General features: G+C 32.5%; 1 protein-coding gene across 6 annotated transcripts; it reads right to left on the reverse strand.

Annotated features, from left to right (window-relative positions):
• Positions 1-13,022: 13,022 nt before the first annotated feature.
• Positions 13,023-17,635, reverse strand: LOC100820178 (probable receptor-like protein kinase At1g30570). Of its 6 annotated transcripts, none has more exons than XM_006604144.4 (8): positions 16,609-17,635; positions 15,814-15,987; positions 15,503-15,711; positions 14,832-14,958; positions 14,533-14,604; positions 14,132-14,318; positions 13,916-14,048; positions 13,023-13,596 (listed from the first exon to the last, which is right to left on the reverse strand). In XM_006604144.4, the coding sequence occupies exons 2-8, from the start codon at positions 15,959-15,961 to the stop codon at positions 13,333-13,335; spliced, it is 1,140 nt and encodes a 379-aa protein (XP_006604207.1). In that variant the 5' UTR covers positions 15,962-15,987; positions 16,609-17,635; the 3' UTR covers positions 13,023-13,332. The 6 variants fall into 6 exon arrangements, with proteins under 6 accessions (XP_006604207.1, XP_003553985.1, XP_014627662.1 ...); XM_003553937.5 differs by having other exon boundaries at positions 16,553-17,635; XM_014772176.3 differs by having other exon boundaries at positions 16,533-17,635.
• Between the last annotated feature and the right edge of the window lie 6,452 nt (positions 17,636-24,087).

Genomic DNA, 24,087 nt, shown 5'->3' on the forward strand with positions numbered 1-24,087 from the left:
GCGGGTTTGGCCCGCAGGATCCGCGGGTTGCACGCAGCTCGCATTAGGGTTTGATTTGTATGTTCCTGACCCAATTATATTAGGTTTAATTTTCTCTTTTTCACTTTAAACTTTTTCTTTTAAAATAACAGATAAAGAAATATATTAGATAAGATAAAGATTTAAAGATAAAAATAAAAGATTTAAATTAAAAGATGATAAAGATAAAAAAGGATAAGATAAGAAAAATAAAAGATTAAGATAAAAAAAGATAAGTGATACCATGCTAAAAATCTTCCTTTTTGATATTTTCTTGATCTTTTTTTCTTTTAATTTATCCTTTTCATATCTACAAGCCATAAATAATAAAAATATCAATTCTTATCATTTAAGCTAAAAATAATTGTTAAATAAATATTTTTAAAGATATTTCAATATATCTTTATTATAAAAAATAACTCACATCATATCTAGACGTTATCATTGTAGTAGCAGGCTAATAATACTTTTTCTCCTCACGGTTTGTCTCCACCATGCACTCACGCACGCGTGCAAGTCATACTACTCTTTCCCTTAAAAGGAAAATAAAATGCGACTCATACTCACGCAGATACGCGACACACCACAACGACACAATCTCGACCCACCATAACGCCACCACGCAAAGTACATCTCTTCTCTCTCTAGAATTTATTTTTATCCTATTTTTATTGGGGCTGATTCATTTTTGTTGTACTCTTAAATGTGGAGAAGGCTCAAACTACTTCAAATATAGAATCATTTGTTGTTGGAGATGTTTAAATTTCATATTTTAGATTTATTGTGTGGATTTTCTTTTGTTAAGACATTATTTATTTTATTGATGCAATTGACTAATTATTGAGATTTTATTTACATCTGTATTGAACTTAATTTGATTGTATTATATTTTTATTAAAATTGAAATTCTTTTAAAACTAGGCCCACAGACCAGTCTGTTTGACCCGCGGGGTCCGCGGGGTGGGGACGGACCAATTTATTTGGTCCGTGTAAGAAGCAGGGCGGACTGACATGGTCCGTTGCCAATGCGGGCGGGCCTTACACGGGGCGGGCTGACCCGCTTACCCACCCCTAATTGTCATGACATGACAATTACGGTTGTATTATATGCGATTTTTCTCAAAATCAATGATTATGATGAAACCGCAAATACTGCATTTTTAAATCTTGAATTTTTTTGCGATGAATTTCAATGCTAGTTGCATTACATTGAGGTTTTCATCTCTTGTTCTTGAAAAATAAAGTTTTTTTTTTGTATAGTGATATTTAAATTTGTAGATCTAACTAATATTATTGCTTCATGTTGGATCAATCCACTTAGTGTAATATTATACCAATTTTTGGGTTATGGTATTACCCATGGGTAAGCTAGTATGTGTATAATATTAGTCTGATGTTGTATTATCATATATGTTTAGATATTTTATGAATTAAAATGATGGAATTATATGTGTTTTTAATATTTAAAATTTGGAAAGATGAATGATCCAATTGAAGTATTGGGTCATTGGATCACTAGTTTAATTGGTGAGTTACTAGTTGAATTACATGAATTATTATAAATAAATAAAATAATTAAATGTAACACAAATTTTATTTGTCAAATACTTAAACATAAATTAATATGGTATAGTGGTCAATTAGCTTCTTTTGTATGATTACAAGGTACAAGATTCAACAAGATATTCTTTTCCCGTCTCATCAAGCTTTCATAGTATTCTCAAAGCCTCTATAGTCTTCCCAAAGTATTCTTTTGAAAAGTCTCTTCGGACTTTACCTGAGTATTCCTTTGGAAAGCATCTCCAGGCTGCACCTTAATATTCTCTAAACCTTTATAGGTCATACCCAACTATTCTTTCAAAAAGGTTCTCTCCAGGCTTCGTACCCAAAGTAGCAACTACTATTTGACTCATATAACACCTATTGTGTTTTCACAGCCTCTAGAAGCAACAATTTCCTAATTTCTCATTAAAGGTTTTGTTATCCTAACAGGTTTTGTTTAAGGACATGCTCCCATGACACCTTCAGGAAGCTCTTTTAGTAAGGCTTTTTTGGTGAAAGTGTTTACAAACACTTTATTTAGCTCTAAATCTTAGATTAGAGTCTTTTGTTAAGAAAGATTAGTATCAAAAGCAAATGATATCTCTATACAACTTAGCTTCTTGATCTTACCCTCTCTATGCTATTTTCCTTCCCACAAATGAGTGTAAGCAACTCGTATTCCTTTTATTGACCATGAAGATGACTGTTACTAACTTCTAGAGAGGCTTGGAGACCAAGGAGATATGTTGTGAGTTTTCCTTGTCGCACAACTAACTTATCTATGTTTTCTTTGCTTCCTTTGCTTGTTGACAACTTGCACAATTTAAATTTTAAAATTATGACTCATTGGTGTTTACTATGTCACTAGCTTATGACTTCTACTTCAACTTAGTCATGAGATGCTACTTGCAAAGATTGTGTCTTCTATAGATTATTATTTCAATTCATTCTCTGATGACTACAGTTTTGCTTGAACAATCTCTTTACTTATAGTTACCTTGGTTTGGGTTGAACTTGTTGATGTCAACAAGATTTGTGCTTCAAAATTATTTGTGTCTTCTAGATAGCTTACTGTCACAAATTTAGTGCTCCAGTACACTTATGCATGACTTCTTCCTTTATTGGTTTTGGTGTATGCTTCTACATAGTGTAAACTCTTCTCCCTTCAACCTTGTATTTTTCATTGTATCTTTTGTTGATCCTCTAGCCATGTGTAGTTTATGATATCTACCTCCTAACTAAAGCTACTTTTAATACCATGCTTCTAATTTATAACTTTTGATAACTACACTTTGACTTAGCAAGCATGATTGTCATTTTGCTTCTAGTTGTCCTCCTTGTGGTTGTCTTGCTTTTGAATTAGATAGAACCTTTGTTTGGAAAACCTTTATTGTAGGTCCATCTTTCTCACCTTCTCTCATGCTTCTTAATTAAGTCCTTTTTAAATTTAGTCTTTCAAGGCAAATCATTAGTAGCATATGTCTGGAAGACTTAGAATTTGCTTCTTAAAATTTTGTCACTAAAACATTTTGGTTCAAAAAGGGTTTTGCATCAACAAAAGTATCGCCCAAAGATTGATTTCAATAGAGTATTGTTTCATTCAGAGTTATAGTTTCATTTTTCTCTTTAGGTATTCTCTTCAGTCTTTATATAAGCATCAAAGGTCATATATTTGTTGTGTATTCATGCCCTTGTAATTCTTCTTGTTCTAATTGTGCATTAAATTCATGGGAGCTTTGGCATTAACTATTTTTGACATGTCCACTTTTCAAGAGGAGAGAGAAAAGGTAGGTGTTTTTTCTTTCCTAAAAAAGTATTGACACTATTTGAAAGTATGTACTCCTTTTTTGCATTTTCCTTTTTCAATTTTCTCACAGTATCTAACCTTATTGTTTAGAAATGCTTTTGATCAAAAGTTGTACTTATACTCAAAGATACTTTTCTTTCATTAAATGCTTGAAATTCAAACATTAAAGCATATTCAAAAAAACAAAGCCAATATCAAGAGCAGTTGAATCTTAGCATTCGAAACATAGAAAATGAGGTTTATTTTTCCTCAAATGAAGAAAACTTCAGTGTTTGTAAAAGATGAAGTGTAAGTTTCCTTAAGGTGTTGGACGAAAAAAACAAAGGATTGAACATTGAAATTTTCATAAAAAAAACGTTAACGCATATTCAATAACTTAGTGTGCTGGACACTATTTCTTATGAGAGAACTGAACAAAAGTCCACTTATGCACACACAAGCTCACTTGAAACACTTTTTCACATCTAAGTTCAAAACATTATACCTTTATACACATTGAGCACATTTAATAAACTACATAACTTATTGAAACTCATAATCCATCAAACTTTAATATCTTTGTGTTAGGGTTGATTGAATAAAATTCTTAAAAGGATGTTTAGTTTTAATTTTATTTTTATTTCTTTCAATTAAGTATGATAATGCATCAAGAAAGGCTCATTTGGTGATGTCGAAAGTATAGGATTGACAAAAAGATGAACAGGAGAAATAAGAATAATTGATGTCAAAAAGAAAATATTTGACATGATGGATTGATCAACATCTTCATGATGATTAAGATGATTCGAAAGAAAGATTGTCGATAATGTTAAATTGAACAATCAAAGCAAAAATTATTGGAGTAGTTAACGATGATTCAAGTTCAAAAAGAAACGTCGAATAGGTGGTGCCATCTGAAACAAAGGATAGAGTTCAAGGAAACGTGTTGCAACCAATTATGAAGACCGGTTGTTTGTATTTTCTATATATAGGCAAGAATGTATTCTATTTATTTGGTTATGAACATTTAGATACTTGTTGTATACCAACTTTGTTGCACTTATGACTTTTTGGTTCTACGGAAACATGTATGCTTTTGCCTATTTCTTTTATTTTTGATTTTGATCCTCATCTATTTCTACTTTCTATGACTCCTCCTTTGATAACACATTCTTCTATCTATAACTTATTCTTCTTTCTATAATCCTTTCTTTATTGATTTCGATTATATATGTTTTGTTTTGTGTTGTAACAAACATACTAATGTGCTGGTAAATGTTGTCGATCTAAGTATTATTTTACATGTGTTTACAAAAAGTATTTACATTTGTGAGAATAAATTATTATAATCCAAATACTTGTTTTATACTTGTCATAAAGCTTATTCTCATAATATGTTTATAAGATAAACTTTGTTAAATTGAAAATCTTAGATTGCTAGTTTAAAAACAAAGAACCCAGTAAGTATTTTGGTTTAGTATAATTAGTCCTATTATCAAATTCTTATTTGTTGATTTATAGTTTTTCAAACCTTATACCAAATTTTTTTATCAACAAATTAGCACGCCAAGTGTGACTAATGTTGCCAAAGAATGTAAAAACAAATGAGTTTTAACATACGTGTATGATTCTAAGAAGTGGACGTGTAAAAATGTCTAGTTTCAATGTCAATTCATCTAAAACAAAATCATTACACAACCTTTAGTCACACAATCAGCAATTATGCAATCCCTCATGACACAAGTGGTGGTTTTAGAAATCGTCGCTACTCAATCACCGTACAATCAAATAACTGACATAATAAGGATACATGTTGGAGTGTTGTCTTCACCATAGACTTTGTCGGGAACTTTAGGGATGCTTGTAGGGGTCCCTTTGTCTCAAATAACTGACATAATATGTGGCATGATCTCTATCCTACCCTCTAAGTATGTTGATCAATATCATGCTTGTCAAGATGAGGAAAACTTCACAAAAGAAGATTACTGTTGGGGAGATTTTGAGCCCAAGATTTTTTGGGTCACACAAGTATCGTTAATTACTCTTGAAAAAAATTATGCTAATTTCAACCCACCCACTCATGAGATGAAGTTTCATCTAAAACCTTTGATCATAACTGCCAGAGTGGAAGGTATAAAAGTTAACAAGATATTGATCGACAAAGGTGCTGCTATCAATATTTTATCGATCACTATGCTTAAAAGGTTTGAGAAGTTAGTAGAGGATCTTATTCCTCATAATGATCTAGCTTCTGATTATAGTGGGAAAGCATCATGGTCCTAAGGAATGATTGCGCTAGATCTCATGGTTGGTAGTAGGTGAAGACCAACTATTTTCATTGTTGTTTCATCACAAGCAAGTTTCAACATGCTACTGGGTCGAGAATTGATCCATGTAGTAGAAATAGTACCATCAACTATTCACCAAAAACATTTCTTTTGGAATAAGGAAGGTGTTAGAGATAGGGGGAGCAACATGAAGATCAAGACAAAGAAGAGTTTTAAATTTTACATGTCCAACTCCATATTGAGTGACATTTGTATTGTTTGTTGCTTATTATCCTTAGTTTATCTGTGTGTACTTTATGCATCATCATATAGAAGTAGGAAAATAGTTTCCTATATAAGAAACATCTTTAATGCTATATAACTCATTGGTTTAATCGATTACCATTGTGTGTAATCGATTACGTAAGTCTTGGAGAACTTGCAGAGAGATCATAGCTCTGGTTTAATCGATTATCATATATTCATAATCGATTACATAGTTCATATTAAGATCATGTCTATTTTTTTAAGTCTCTGGTTTAATTGATTACGAGAATATAGTAATCGATTACATCGTTCATAAAAGTGTTCCTAGAAGTGATCAGGAACACTTTAATCGATTAAATCAAGAGTGTAATCGATTACATTGTTCTTGAATGTTTTCCAGAATTGGGAAAGAACATTTTAATCGATTAAATGGGAAATATAGTGAATTACTTTCATGAAATAATCAATTACATTGTCAATTTAATCAATTATAGGCGGTTATAACTATTTTTTTTCTATATATACCCACCTTGTGTTCTCACTTTTAAGAGAGAAGAAAGCGAACTTTTACAACTCACACAAGCTTCAGTTTTCGTTTCTTGGAGATTTCTAAAGCAAAGTTTCTTTGAAGGTTATGTGATTAGTGATTTGTAAACACACTTGAGATCAAGAGAGGTCCATTCAATCAAGTCTTTTGTTATTGCATTTGAATGTAAAGGTTGTATCTTTCCATGATTTTGTTTCATATTCTTTTTACACATCGTTATAGAATGTTTTACTGCATGTTAGAATATGCGTATCTAGTTTGAAGCTAAGAGTAGGTTTTTCTTAGGCTTAGATTCACTAAGGACCCTAGGGTTAGGTGCCTAAGTTTCATTTTCTAGGTAGAATTTGAAATTGGTTGTAATTTCTTATAAAACTCACATTGCATAATAAAAATCTAATTCAGGTTGAATTAGATAATTTGATTGGCTTATCTAGAAATAGAGAGTGAACTAGTATAAATCTTTTTCTCTATCTTCTTTTAAACTATCATATCTCTCTATTGCATACTTTATCAATTTGCTAAGTTTCAAAGATATTTCAAATTGATGCACTTTAACAAAAAGGAACTAGGTTTGGGTGATTGATTCAATATTGTTTTAAAAGAAAGTTGTGATGCAATTCTTTGGGGAAAAAAAGTTTTAAAACTCTATTTTTTGACGATTTAATTTTACACCAATTCACCCTCCTCTTGGTTTGATTAGTCCCATTATCTTTTTTAGAAGGTAGCCTAGAGGTGGTGAATCACGACCATTTGAGTTATGAGTCATGCTACATTTTAGTGGTTGCAAAGCATGAGAAAATAATGGCCTTGACAACCCCATTTGAGATAGAGGATGCATATTATGTTAATCGAAGATATGGGAATCCTCAATTGTTTTGTTAGAATCCTGAGACGGGTTACCATTTGACTTCTTTGGCTGAAGGAGAAGCAACCTTGCATACGTCTCAATGAACAACAAAAAATCATATTCGAGCTTCCTAGCACAAATTTTGGCTTACATGGTTGAAAAGAAGATAGAGACGGCTTCACTAGCCATGAAAAAGAAAATTGATATTGATTTCAATGTAAATAATGAAAGAGTCAATACTAAAGTCGATCTAATTGAGAAGATTGATACTAAGGTTAATCTAAATGAAGAAATGATTGATACTGAAGTCGATCGAATATTGAAGATTGATAATTAGGTCAATTTAAAAGAAGCAATGGTCGATATTGAAGTCGATCAAACACTGAAGAATGATACTGAGGTCAGTCGACAAGAAGTAATCGATACTAAAGTCGATAAAAAAATCACAAGTTGATATTGAAATCAGTCAAGTCAAGCAACAAGAGGTCAGTGACTCCCAATTCAAAGCTACAAAACTAGATTGTATATATGATGACTCCAATCTTGATTTCGAGAAGCCATCATCTCAAGTCATGAAGAAATTGGAAGTGCAAGATCCATTAGAAAAAGTAAATCTTGGGGATGAAGTGAATCAAAAGCAAACTTATGTAAGTAAATTAATAGACGACAAGTTACAAAAGAGGATTATAGCTCCTCTTCACAAGTTCAAAGACTGTTTTGTGTGGCATTAAGGCAAATTGTCAGGGTTAAGAAAAGATTTAGTCAAGCATAGATTGCCCATTTGAGAAGGAAAGAAACCAATAAACTAAGCTCCTCAGAGATTTGCACCTTATGTGGTTTCGAAAATTAAGGTAGAGTTGAAAGATTGTTAAATGCAAAATTCATTCGCACCGCCAGGTATGTACATTGAATTTCGAACATAGTTCCTATTATAAAGAAAAGTGACAAAATATGTGTGTATTGATTTTTGAGATTTAAATGATGCCTAGGGGCATTGAGAACTTATGAATGAGTTCTGATGCCTTTTAGTTAAGAAAATGCTAGTGCTACTTACCAAAGAGCTATGAACTTATTTTTCCACGATTTAATAAGGGATTTCATGCAAGTATATATTGATGATGTTGTTATTAAATCACAACCAAAAATTGATCATATTGAGCATTTGAAACTTTCATTTGAAAGAATGAGATAACATGGTTTATAAATAAATCCTCTAAAATGTGCTTTTGGAGTTTTTGTAGGGGAGTTTTTAGGCTTTGTCATCCATAAGAAAGGGATTGAAATGGATAAGAACAAAACTAAGGTTGTACTAGAAACATCACCTCCTCGAAACAAAAAGGAACTGCAATCTTTGTTGGGTAAGGTGAACTTCTTGTGAAGATTTATTTCTAACTTATCAAGGAAAACTAAAGTTTTTTCATCTTTGCTCAGATTAAAGGATGAAAGTGATTTCAAGTGGGATAACATTCATCAAAAGGAATTTGAAGAGATTAAGCAAACTTTGGCTAATTCACCCATCATGACTCCACAATCAGAGGCAGAATATTTCAGCATCAAAATCTACTATTGCAAGTGTCTTGACTAAGGTCAACGATCATAGAATCAAGAGTCTTGTTTACTATTTGAGTAGAATTCTAAATGGCATAGAGACTAGATATAGTTCTATCAAGAAACTATGTCTTTGTTTGTATTATTCGTGTGTTAAGTTGAAGTATTACATTAAGTCATTTAATGTAATAGTACTTTCTTATAGTAATATAATAAAATACATGCTGTCAAAATCTATCATGCATAATCGAATAGGTAAATGGTCCTTAGCGTTAGTAGAATTCTCATTGACAATTACCCCTTTAAAGTCAATCAAAGGTCAAATAGTGATTGATTTTCTTGTTAATCATACTTTTTTGGAAGTTCAAGAATGTAATATGATCAAATTGAAACCTTGGATGCTTTATTTTGATGGTTCAAATCATGCAGGAGTTTTGCAGTGGTGATCATTTCACCAAAAAATATGCCAACAAAGTTTCTATTTCAGATAAAAGCTTCTTGTTTGAACAATGAGACTGAATATGAAGCCTTAATTGCAGGATTGGAAACTTTGGTTTCACTAGGAGCAAAAAATGTTGATTCAAGGAGATTCTAAACTAGTGATAAAACAATTAACTCGAGAATATAAATGTGTCAATGTTAATTAAATTAAGTATTTTAGTTAAGTATTTTAGTTAAGTGATTGTTTTGTGGCAAATTTTTTTTATTCTCATAATAAGTTTATAAGATAGACTTTGTTAGATTGAAAATCTCTGAAAGAACCCATTAAGTATTTTGGTTTAGTATAATTAATCCTATTATCAAATTCTTATTTGTTGATTTATAGTTTTTCGAACCTAATACCAAAATTCTCTATCAACACTTTGTTTATGAGATTTTTGAGTGGTTAGATATCTTCCATGTCTTTGGATTATATGTGCATGATGAGCACTTTATGTGCTCAATTAGCACTATATGTGCATAAGGAAACACTTTATGGACATGGTGAGCACTATATGTGCACAAAGAGAACTTCATGTGTATGAAATACTAAAGAACTTTTTGTGCATGATGAGCACTTTGTGTGCACAAGGAAGCACTTTATATGAATGAGGAACTCTTCGTGTGCACAAGAAAGGACTTTATGTGCACAATGAATAGTTTATGTGCATAATGAGCATTGTATGTGCACAAGAAAGCATCTTGTGTGCACAAGGAACACTTTGTGTGCATGATGGCATTTTATTGCATGTATCATGTACTACCAAATAAGAGATTAGTAAAATGAATGAACTAGAAGTAGGGGCATTAGTCAAGAGATGTAATGGATATTATGATTATATTTTTTAGTGTCAATGAGTATATCTATGAGTGATGTTTTGTTGAATTGATTTTTGAACTAAATGCACTATATACTTGCTTATGTGTTGTATGATTGTTTGTGTGCTCTCTTATAATGTCTAATGTATAGAAATATGCCTCACTCCTTGCTTATTGCCATTTCATTTTCTAAAGGCTATGTACATCATTAAATCTGTTGGTGGATGAGGAGGCATGTAGAGGCACTAGTATGAGTGACAGTGAAAAGGATTTCCCTCACTATTCTCCATTCTTCCATGATCAAGACAAGCCATATTATCCAAAAGATTTCCCCTCAAGTCACTAAGGGTTATAAGTTGAGCTAGTAATCTCATTGGGAGACTAAGGTTGTTTTGTTATTATAGGTTGGTTATGTTGATGTTTTGTTTTGATGTTATATTTGTATGTTGTGTGTAGGCTCCATTAGGCCAGGTATTTGACTTATTCTTTTGGTTCCACAAGTCTGTGTGTGTATGACAAACACTTGCATTAGCCTATTATGGATAACTTGGTACTTTCAAGCTTTTGAGATGTGTGTGAAGTACATTAGCAAGCTATACATTAGGTATATTTTAAAAAATCATAATTATAGTTTGCTAACATACTTATTCTAAAAGAAGTTCAAATATTTGCTAACACACACATACACATGTGCTAACCCGATGAATGAGATTTGATTCTCGACTTGAAAATGGAGTTGCAACTAGAAGTACTACTTTACTCTCAAATGGGTCAACCCGATGAGATGAAGATTTATTAGGTGTCAAATAAGAAGTCTCAAATATCTCCCAATTATAAAAATGTGGACAAAAATCATTTTAACATCATTTCAACCAAGTTTTACACACATCTTGTCTTATTCACATTTTAAATGCCACAAAAAATTTACTTGGCATTTTTCACACTTTAAAAAGTTGTATTTTAATCACCTATCAATCATGTGGAAGGTTAAGGTATTAATCTTGGTTAAATGCATAATTAAAGGACAAAAGTACTCATGCCAAGCAACATTTGATGCTGAAAATTAAGACTAACATTGCATTGCCTACAACTCCCACCATCAATTCCTAGTATTTTAAGTCAAACAATGATATTTGGACACTCCATCAACACCTCTCATTTCTCTTTACTACTTTTATTTAATGGAACTAAACAATTGAACGATATTTAGTAAAAAAAATATTTGAAATATGCAAAACTACAATAGAATTAATGCAACAAGTGTAGTATTTAAAAGTGCATAAGCATAAATAATAAAATTGAATTGTTTATTTAACATGTGTTATTCACTCAATTTGATTATCACAAGTGTGAAAATAGAGATATAAATAATTGTCAAAGAGTGTAACACATTTTTCTAAAATTTTATTTTTTTTATCCAATTAACGCCACAATTTTATCTTAAATGTAATTGTTTTTATTTAATAGAATTGAAATATTGAGAAATGCTTACCAACAATATGTTTGAAATATGCAAAATTACAATATAATTAATATATCAAGCATAATATTTAACCAATTTTATTTACCTAATGTGAATTTTTCAAGTATGAAAAAAGGCACAGACAATTATGAAAAAATATGACAAATTTTACTTGATTTTTTTTTTACCCAACTAATGCTATAATTTTATCTTGAATGTTATTGTCTTTATTTAATGAAAATGAACAATTGAGTAACATATACTAAGAATATGTTTAAAATATGCAAAATCACATGATTAATACATACAAAATTGAAGTGAAATATTTAACTCGTGCTATTCACTCAATATGATTTGCTAAAGTATAAAAATAGGCGCAACCAATTGTCAGTGTGACAAAATAAAAATACAAATCTCTCTAATACAATAATACATCATAAACAATGTGAGTATGTTTACTTACAATTTTATTAATATCCAATGTGATTTTTCCAATCATAAAAATATATATAGATTTCTTGTCAACAATGCCATAGATAATATTAATAATATTATTAAAATGATTAAATTAAATATTATTTGTATTAATAATTAACAATACTACTCTTGTTCTATATATAAGAAACAAATATTTAATTTATCAAGACTAATAAAAGTATAAAACTAGTTAAATTAGTTCATTTTAATTAATAGGCTTAAATAACTTTTAGGTTCTTGATATATACTTGTTTTTTTATTTGAATCCCTAATAATTTTTTTTTCATTATTCTGAATTCTTAATATATTAAAAATTTTGTTTCAAGTCTTTACCTTCAATTGAGTGATGACGTGATATCATCTCAACGGTTGATATATATTGAAAGAGATGTTGAGATGAAGGTTTAATTAGCTGCCAGATAAAATGCCTTAAATATCTTCTAGTTGTAAAAAAAAAAGTGTGGACGAAAATCATTTTAACATGGTTTCAACCAAGTTTTACACACATCTTGTTTTATTTACATTTTAAATGCTGCAAAAAATTTACTTGACATTTTTCATGCTTTAAAAAGTTGTATTTTAATCACCTATCAACCATGTAGAAGGTGAAGGTATTGATCTTGGTTACAGGCAAAATTAAAGGACAAGGGTGCCATATCACTCATGCCAAGCAAGTTTGGTACTAAAAATTAAAACTAACATTGCATTGGCTACAACTGTAGTCCCACAATCAATGTATTTTAAGTCAAACAATGATATTTGGACACTCCATCAACACCTCTCATTTCACTTTATTTTTTTCTTCCTATTACATCATATCACTTATCATATTTATATTCTCTCCCTAAGTATTAACTAGCATTTGAGGTGTCCAAATATAGTTTGAATTTGAGCTGTAGCATAATTAATGAAATGGGAAATGTGAACATTGGACAGAAGGAACGCGTAAAACTGATAAATAGTTTACCACACCAACCCAATCTTCACTGTCATATTAACAATAAATAATGGTTTACAAGAGATCACATACACTTATGAAGGAAAAAATCAGAAAGAAAAGAATACAGCTTTTCACTGGCCCATTGAAAAGAAGAAAAGAAAAATAGAGGGGGGGGGGGGGGGGGATACAACTGCTCTTTTTACACTTAGGAAGCAGCTGGCCCTATTCTCTGGTATGCACTTAGGGAAAAATCATAAAGCAAATATATAATGCACAAATGTAATATATAATATATGATACGTAACAATTTAAGACTACAATACCTTTTTTTTTTATTTTGTTGATTTGAATAATTGACTTCCAAGAGTCACAGTTGGAGTTCCTTCTCCCATGACTGTTGTCAAGTTCATTTCCTTCTCTAGGATCCGATCAAGTTCCATTTCCACATAGCTCATGGCAGGTCGCCTCTCACTTGAAGGATCTAAGCATCTAATTATGAGCAAGATGTACTCTTCCATTCCTTCAGCTGTAAAACTACTCTCCAATCTCCGATCAATGATGTAAGACATCATGCCACGGTCTTGATTGCTTAGTACCTTTATTATCGAGAAGAAAAAGCGAGCAAAAAATCAATCACATAGCAGCAAATGGACTTTACATACAAGATTAGTCCAAAGCACATCATGAAAAGTAGATATGACGCACTTTCAACTTGTGCCCCCAAAATCAAATTGTGTGAATGTCACCTTGCATCTAAGATGTTAGAAAATAGAGTATAAAGTACATCGGCTAATTTTATTGACTTTAACATTAATTATCTTAAAAGTCATCCCTAACATGATTTTTGATTGGTCGTCGTTAACGGTTACGAAGTGATCATACATAGAAACTAAACTCTAGAAAATAATCACATACCCATTCAACCAGATTTTGATTAGAGTCCGGAAATGGTGGTTCTATTGCTTCTTTCCCACTTAACAATTCCAGCAAAAATACCCCAAAGCTGTATACATCGCTCTTTTCAGAAAATCGTCTGAACTCTCTCACCCTGCAAGGCATGGTGTGCAAAAATAAACGCATGCATAGCCAGGACAACACAAATCATTCATGAGCTTTAGGGCAATATATTACTCTGATGCAAGGAATATTTCATCTGTTGCCACTTGAGAAGAGGAGCCTGCAATGTCAACTCTCCCCAAAAAATTGCGAAGTCCAGCATCCGCCACCTTAGCAATGAAGTTTTCATCCACAAGAACATTAGTGGTTTTGAAATTCTTATGCACTAAACGGGGACTCAAAGAGTGAAGATGAGCCAAACCTGCATAGAATAGTATGAATGAGCTTTTGAAAATCAGGAACAAGTTCCTCGTGGCTTTATGCATAGAGAAGGTACTACCAAATAACTGAAAGTTTTAGAATGGCTTACAAAAAAATTTGTGGGATCCATTAAGATACTTGGGTATTTTATCTAAAAGAGAAGAAAACTGATACCAGGAAAGCCACAAATGCTCACTGATTTTGCAAAGGATCACCTTTAGCTGCACCTTGAGCTATTGAAAGTCTATGCTTGAATTCTAGCTTCTCTTGCGGGTTTTGACCGGCACCTGCAAAGGAAAACCAAAGTCACAACCATGAGCATTTAGAAAGGACTCGTTTAGCTAAAACAAGACACAAGAAATTTTTGAAATGTAGTATAATGCAACTTAGTTTTGCGTGCATGCAACAAACATGAAGCACATAGTAACAGAACTATTGTTATCAGTTATAACTATGAATAATCTGAATAGAGATAAAATTGATAATGAAGTTTTTCTGATATACAGAAATTTACCATACAAGTGACTGGAGACGCTTCCATTAGGCACATATTCGTATATAAGAAACTGCAGATTGTTCTCCTGGCAGTAGCCTAAAAGACTGACAAGATTCCGATGGTGAATAGATGAGAGATAGTGTACCTAACGTAAGAGTCATGTTAAATCAAAGCAAGCGAATGAACCATAAGGGATACAAGTATTTAAGACTATATAATGTTTGCAATTGCCAGTCACACAAGAAGAAGTGAGATAGAAATGCTGATTATGCTCACATATAATTGTAAAGACTTTATTCAGACATGAGTGAACACATTTGAGTGAATTAATGGGCAAAGAAAGATTCATCTTTCTGAATCAAATGATAGATGAAGCTAAATGGCATTTCCCATAGAACTCTACTCTAAATTCTGAAGCAGAAACAGACAAGGGTCAGAAGAAGGACTTGAGAAGTAAGATATAGAGAGAAAAAGGGCATCCTTTTAAAATTGCATGAAACAGATCAAGGAAAACAATTTTAGAGACTAATCAGTAATCATCTCTAAAGAAATTCATCAAGTACTTATATGGAGTATCCAGCATCTGTCACTGTTTCGCAGGCAAGGGCATGACAAGTCACTTCACATCAATGCTTCATTCTCATAGCATCTCATACAATTAAGTTTTAGAGCATGAAACTGGGTATTACCTCATCAACAAATTCCTGACTAGCAAGTCCACGGCGTTTTTTGATAGCTACAAGCATCCCATCTTGAAGTAAACCCTTGTATACCTCCCCAAATTTCCCTTCCCCAATCAAATTCTTGTCACTGAAATTTTTTGTGGCCAGAGATAGTTCTTCCATCTCAAATCGCCTAGTATCTCGTATAGGCAACTCAATTGCACCATGTCTTCCCACTGCATGTAATGGAATTTATTTGTATCACTTCAGGAAAATTATTCATCACAGAATATGTATGTTTATGTTTATCTAATACATGCATGTGAGATGTTTGTTACCTTGAGAAGGATCAGAGGACCCTGTCTCTGAAGTCCTAGAAACATTCCTTTGGCGAGACAAACAAAACCATATAAGTATTATAGCAATCCCTACCAATGCCACGGCTCCTGCAGCTCCTCCAAATAATGCTGCAAGAGTACTTGACATCTGGTGTGGGAATCCCTTCACTTATGCTGTACAAATTTATATGAACTATTATTATACATGAAACCTGGAGTCCAAAGAACAGCAAAAGATCACAATCTGTGAAGTTTGAATGTAATGTGCTTCAAAAGAAAGAAGATATAGATACAGTTAAGAATGTGAAAACTTAAGAACAATAAGTGACTTAGAGTTCAAACATAATGGAATGTTGACACAAAATTGCAAAGGACAGGACTTAGCAAAAGGCATGCAGTTAAGAATGCAAGTAGATAAACTAAATAAAAATGATTATAATGATAATGCTGGACAAAAAGAAGAGTATATCCAGTAGGGTTGCTAGTGAAATTGATAATTAGTGCTAGGCTAATGTCAGTAGCAAAAATTGGAACAATTTTAGGAAACCCAGCAAAATGCATGCATGTGCTCTAAATGTCATGCAGACTGATAAAATTGGATCTTGCCTAATAACATTGCATCTGCTCTTCACATAGCTGAAATCTAAAAATATAAATAAATAAGTAAAACAAAGGCAGAGTGGAATGGAAGGAACAACAAATAGAATAAAGTGGGTTACTTTTTGTCAAATCTCCAGACCTATATCACAAGATAAATAATGAGGCAGGATCTCAGAAAGCCTGAGCTTCATTTACCAATGACACTTTGAAGAAGCTTCCAATGCCACTCACGGAAATCAAGATTGACCCACAAACCCCCTCCTCCTTCCCTCATATGAACCAATTCTCCACCCTCTCAACACAAATCTGACAACAACCAAACCAAGATGTTCTAGGATTCCACACAAGATGCAAATGTGGAAAGTGGGGTTCAAAATCAAAACCAAAGAAAGAAAAAAGACCCTTCAGATCAGGATTGAAGTCTCAGTTGGCTTGGCTCCAGAGACAAGGTCAAGGGCTGATATGAATATGCTCTTTGAAAGGTAGAGGCACTCTGTAAGCAATGAAAACCCAGAAGTAAAACTAAAACCTCTCTATCTTCGTTGTACTTTTTATTAATTTTATTGATAGAAAAAAATACTCCTTTTTTTTCTCTCTCTCTTTCTCTCAGAAGCGTATCATCGTTGGATAGTGGATACAGACAATGCCGACAGAAAGTGACCTTGCGCCGACAGACACAACACACTATCAGGTTTATTACCACCTCCACCAAACACCCCAATTCAAAATCATCACCATAAATATACCCATAGTAGTAGTATATATATATGTATGTACATGTAAACAAAAACAAGGGACCCTTTATATTCTTTTGATTGATGGTTCCACTCCAGCTGAAGGGAAATTCAATTCAAGCTGACTAAAATTGAAGCACAAGACAGAGAGAGGGGAATGCAGTTAAGAGAGAGAAATCAAGAGAGAGTGTGACAGAAAGACAGAGAGAGAGGGGCAAAAAAATAATCTTTTTTTTTAAAAAAAAATTGTGGGCTGTAGAGTGGCATAATTGTTGTCTGGTACCGCAAGTTGAATGGGATTTTATTTTTCTGTGTCGTGTACAGGGCATCTAAGCTGTAACAGATTCACACTGCTGCAACAGCACAAACAGAGAAAGAAAAAAAAAAGAAGGGAGAGTCAGGAGACACAGTACATTGCAAGAGTAAAATCACTGAGATCATGTATCTTCGTTTTATTTTCACTTTTCACATGCACAAACACAAATAGGACACGACACAATGCCAACTAGATCAAACCGACACAGGTTGTTTCAATTTAACCAGTAATCAATCTTGAGTGATAAGCATCCTAAGTATACAATTGTATTAAGTATTTTGTATAGTTCTATTTCTACCTAACTCGAACATAATTGTCTTCATATTTCATATGCACAAACACAAATATGACACAACACTACCATCATTAGAGTGGTAGATCATCAATACGAGGTTATTCTTACTTAACCAACTGATCTCAAGTTAGTGTCCTAAACATACGGCTGCCTTAAATATTCAAAAGTGATCTTATCGAACGTAATTGTCTTTGGTAAAATGATACATGTGAATTTGTATAAAATAAAATACAATACCAAAGGGTGAGATGGAGATTCAAAGTTGTGGCTTGTTCTTTGTGGGGTTGTTGTGCCCCACCAGACAGCTATATTGACGTTGCTCCTACTGAGTATTTTTTATATGTGTGTATAATATAATATAAAGGATTATGTTAGTCCGATAAGTGAATGAAATTTAGGACAAAAAGCAAGGAATATGTAACGGCAAACTCTACGGTTCTGCCACTTTAAGCTTTTGTTTATTCCCGTTTCTAACAGCAACACTTCTTCCGATTCTCATCAATTAATTATTCTTTAATATCATTTGTTCTTTGTCATTGCAATGGAAACATATATTATATGATGGGGTGATGATGATTACAAGAAGTCATGAACCGCTCAGAATTGTAGCAGTCGAGGCCGTAGGGGTTGCACTGACTAAACCAACCAACCAACCAAGAATATTCACAAGTAAAACATTAATCTAGTTCTTGAAATTGGTACTGTATTATGTTACCCATCATCAATTTTTTTCTTTAAAAATTTACATTATGGTCAATTTGATTCCTAATCTTACCAAATTTTAAGTTTGATAACCATCAACCCATCAATGAATTTGATCTTGACATTAAGAACAAAATTAACTAATGTACATTAAAGATCAAATTAACTAATAATAATTAAAGAGCTGAAATGACTAACACTTTTCAATTAATGAGACTAATTTTCTTATCTCAATTTCTAGAATTAAAATTTTGATCATCATAATTTCATGGACTGATTTGACAATTGTCATTTAAAATGACCGATCATTGTAATCTTAACTTTATTTTTTTGCCTCATTTTTTGTTAATTGACCAAAAGAAAAAACAAAGGAATAAGGCTGAGGGTGAGTATTGGCATTTGGGACCAATGTGAACGAAACAAATGGGATGATTAATTTTGATTTGAAAGATTCTTAGACTTGATGAAAGCAAGACAATAGGGACGCAATGATATGATCAATAACACAAGATAGAAGGATAATAATAATGCGGTAACCAGTAAACCACCCTCTTTAATTACATAATGTCAACGTCCAAAATTATTTAGGCGCAATGATTTAGTACTGCCCTTTCTGATGCAAAATCCATTTTGTAATACAAAACTAATTAGTTTAGGTTTGGTTTGGTCTCTTTAAAACTGGCATCACTGGCCTAGTGTCAGTATATATTTATTTAACTGGTTTTGCCTGTTATAGATTCACTGGCCTTTTTCCATTCTGTGTCACACGGCTCACCTAACAGCAAATAAACTCAATTCACATTATTTCCTCCAAACTTTTCAGATAGTATAATCGTTCCAACCCCACAAAGATCATATCTTGAGATCGGTAACGTAGAATACCAGATTACCCCAAACCCCTTATGCCCAACGGGGAAACCCAATTCAGTGCGTGTATGGATACACTTCAGAATCGATTTTAACAGCCAAAATCATGCTGTGACCGTGAAAAAATCAGAAGGAACAAAGGGTTGCATCAGTGTGACTGAACAAAAAATGATTTTGCTTCACCTTACTGCGTATCCAAACACACACTTGCTAAACTGTCACTGTTTTCCTTTTCTTACTTTACTTTTCACATTTTTTGCAACTGTTTGAACACAATGTGTTTCCATCATTACAAAGTGGTGATGTAGCTTATGTGGAGAACCTCCTTCCCACACCCCAAATGAAAAAGATGTGTATTATTGAGTTGAATGGCTGAAAAATTGATGATAAGTTGGTGCAACCCATTTTAATATTGGTTTAGTACTATTAACCAATCACATTTATTTGGGTGTATTTAAATGAATTTGATTGAAACTATGAGCATTACTTTATGCACCCATTAATGACTCATCAGATTCCTAGACGAGACCTCACTACTACTACAAGCAACATTACTCCCTTTCATTACGCTCGATGATTGCTAACTAGAACCCCTTTCCCTTTTCCTTTTTTTTTTTTCTCGTTGGCTAGGTTGCTGAAACTTAGAAGTCATTGAACATAGCTAGATACCAAAAACATGTGTTACATGAATTGGAAATTCTATGTAGCTGGAGAATCAAAGGTGTAATCCTAACTGGGGACCTCAAATCAAAAGGCTTTCTTGTGCAAATGCGGCTGTCCTACTAGATTATAGTTCTTCATAACATCTCTGGCACCAAAAAGTACAAGTTCAATTTGCTGCAAATTATTGTTGGAGAAGACCCCTTTCGATTTGCTTGGGCCTGTGGATTGGGTAGTTGATGAATATTGGGCTGGATTGAACTTTTACTATTGGGCTATGGATATATTAACCTCCCCTAATTTATCCACATTCCTCCCTTTCCCAAAATTTTCATCATTTTTCCTAAATTACCCTTATAATATTTTCCCAAATATTTCTCAAACCATAATCCCTCACCTCTCCCTTCCTCCACCATCAGATGCACCCCTTGCTCACTTACGCCACTTCCTTCTCCTTCATTCTTCCCTTTCGAGTTGCAATACTCTCCTTCTCCTCCCCTCTTCTCTTGCACACCCTTTTTTTTTGTCAAAAATTAGAAACCTACCATGTAAATTAAGATTAGGAAATTGCTTAACATATCTCTTCATTTTTTAATTATATACCTCATTTTTCACTTTCTTTTATTTTTTTAAATATCCATCTTTCCATTCTTGGAACTATGTTCCTCTGCATATCCAGAGTCACCTCACTCTTTTACAACAACAAAACAAAGGCAATGCATGTGTTTTAAAGCTAAATATCAATATTTGTTTTTAAAAGAGCCAAAAAAAAATATCAACATTAGCAAAGTCAATGGAAGTTCTCGAACTGAAAATCAAGAGTTCGTTAGAGACGATTAAGATCTCCACCAAGACGTTCATTGTTAGAGAGAGGATCCTTTGCGATCATGTCTTCCATGCTTCCCAACTCACCAAACACATTGCCAAAATGAAGAAACCATTGTCGGAGAAAATCCTCCATATGATTGATATACATCTTAGGTCTGTCGTGGCACCACAAAGTTGCATAAGGATAAGGGGGCGCATTGGAAAAAAGAAAGGGCATTTATGAGATAAAAAAAAATAAGTAAAAGGAGGTACATAAGTAATATCAAGATGTATATTTAACAATTGCCTTGCTATTTGTTTTAGGCGAAATTAGTGTTTTAGTCCTTTAATTTATTATTTAGGTTTAATTTGGTCATATAATTTTTTTTGGATTTAATTTGGTTCTCTAATTTTTAAAATTTATTTATTTTTTTGGAAAATGTGCATTTTGTGGTGATTTAAAACCACTTAGTGGCAGTTTTGAACTGCAACAAAGTGTAATTTCTTATAATTTATACTAAAGAACCAAATTGAATCCATTTAAAAAATTAGAGGACCAAATTGAATTCAAAAAATTAAAGGATCAAATTGAATCTATAAAATAAATTAAATGACTAAAAAAATAATTTAACCTTTTTTTATTAACTATTAGGGGTTTTGCTTCCTGCATTCCCTTTTTTACTACATGCACTTCCTTATTTTAAAATAACCTAAAATTGACCTTTTTTTAAGTTTCTATACACCTCCTTTTTCACCCACCTCCAATAACCTAAACAACAAAGCACTTTGTATGTGTAATGGGAAATCTAAAAAAGTATAATGGAATAGTTGTTTTAGAGTATTAGAACTATATTCCAGAATAGATATTTTTGAATGCCAATTACATTCAAGAACACATGTTCCATAAGTGTAATGGGTATTCTAGAATACCTATTACGAAATATAGGTCTAATATTCTAGAATACCTTTCATGGATAACCATTACACTTATGAAAATGCCAATTTTGGAACCCCACAACATTATGGATTGGAGGATCTGCTCAACAAAAAAATAATTGGGAACCCCACAACAATATAGATTGAAGGATTCGTGCAATAGAAAAATTGGGAACCGTCAGGCTCACCATCTTTTGTAATTGTCATGCATCCTCATTTAAGATTCTTTTTTCCTAGAAAGTCTCCAAGGATCGTAGAAAAGCCGAACCTTATTTTGAGGATGTACTCCACATTTTTCATGTTGGCAATGATTATGTTCCACAACACATGGGATGTGGATGGTTTTAGTTGGGTGAGTTTTGGAGAAGGTGCACATTTTGCAGTTGCAGAAGACACTCTTCTTATGAGAGAGATACAAGATCTGGATTAGGAGGAAGAGGATGCATTGCAGCAAAATTGGGAAGGAGGTGTGTGCTAGGGTTACAACAAAGGGTAAGATTGTCCATTCTAGTGTTTTAATTTTTCTCAGAGGTGCAAGAAGAAATTGCCATTATTAGAAGTTAGGACTAAAGGTTATGACTTAGCCCAACATAAAAAAACATTGTTTTTGCATGCATGGGAGTTGATAGTGCGACATTTGTTTCCTATGCTCCCACTATTAAATCTACCACCTCCCATTGTATTCCGAAAAGTCCATTCTGAAATGCAAATTTACATTCCAGAATGGGAAATCCAAAATACAAAAGGGAGGTATAAGATTCATATACCTAATAGTACATAAGCTCACTTTGGGCTAAAACTATTCATCATCCCTTCACAATTGTTAAATAAACCCTCATTAATTGCATAATATATCTCCCTTTTACTTTTTTTTCCCTCCAAATATCAATACCAAATATAAATCTTTGGTGCCTTCTATGGATCTCTAGTTTATGTTTGCAAACTCGTACGTAACACATTCATCATCCACTATCATTCCTTTTGATTAAACTTAAACCATGAGTCCATGGCTCTTTTTAGTTAGTGTCGAGTTACCAATGTGCAAATGGAATCGATAAACTTAATTAGGAGGCAATGAGATATCCAAAACAAGGGGGAAAATACAAAGTTTATTCAAGACATAAAAAATACAAAAGGGATATTTTTTGGGATTTACGAAAAAAAAATTGGCATTGTGTGTTGCTTGTGCTCTGTAGGAGAATGTGAGTGAGTGTGTTTGATATTTACATACGACATGAGTGAGAGGAAAAAATCTTAGAGAAAATGTTAAAGAAATAGAGAAAATCCCATTATAAGAAATTCATGGGGGTGAAGATTTTGAAAGTGCAACAAGGAGTCTCCCTTTGGAGAAGGTGAGAGAGCAACTCCCATTTTTGTTCCACAATTTAGTTTTCAAGGGTGTTAAACACATTCATTATGGAAACAAATTTTTAAAAAGGGGTATATTTGAAAAAAATAAAAAATAAAAGGAAGGTATATTATGAAATTAAGCGAAGTATTTTTAATTCCTTTTAAAAAAGAAAAGAGGTATGTTTAACAATTGTCTCTTCCTTTTTTCTCTACAATCCAAGAAAGATTCATTCTTCCTCCCCCTACTTATCGCAAGCTACGCGCCTTTCTAATTTTAAAAGGGCTTGTTATTCTTGCCTCATTTTTGTTATTCTCACCCCTTTACTTTAGAAAAAAGAAGGTAAAAAGACATCTCTCAATTTTCCATACACCCCTCCCTCTTCTTCTTACCTCCTCACCATTTCGTCGCACCCCCTTCTCCTTACCTCTTTCCCTCTCTTTCCATTTTCACTCTTTATTGACATTGTTGGTCATCTGATTCCTACGATCCCTTTTAGTTTCCCATTTGCAAATGTTGGTATTTATATATATATTTTTTGTCTAACAAAAACATGCATGATTATGTTGTGTTAGAGCACATTGAAATCATGTTTCTGTTGTAAATGAATGCATGCACCTTGGCATAAATATGTTGAGATACATAACCAAAACATATTATCATTATGTATCTTTTAAAGACTCATAACACAAATATATTTCCACTGTGTCTTTTAAAGACACATAGCGAAAATAAGTTTTTGTTATTGCAACAATATAAAATTTTTAATATTTTATATTATTATTGTTGCTATATTTTTTTTTCAAATTAAGTCATTATTAGTGTTTAATATTTTTAATAATAAATTGATATATTAATGTTTATTTAAATTAAGTCATCATTAATGTTTTATATTATTAATAGTAAATCTATAATATTTGTAATTTCTATTTTTAATTAAGTCATTATTAATGTTTTAAATTAAGTTATATTGTTATTCAAATTTAATTTTTTTAGTAGATTCTTCGTG

The sequence above is a fragment of the Glycine max genome, chromosome 19 (genome assembly GCF_000004515.6).
Source record: "Glycine max cultivar Williams 82 chromosome 19, Glycine_max_v4.0, whole genome shotgun sequence".
NCBI classification, from domain to species: Eukaryota; Viridiplantae; Streptophyta; class Magnoliopsida; order Fabales; family Fabaceae; genus Glycine; species Glycine max.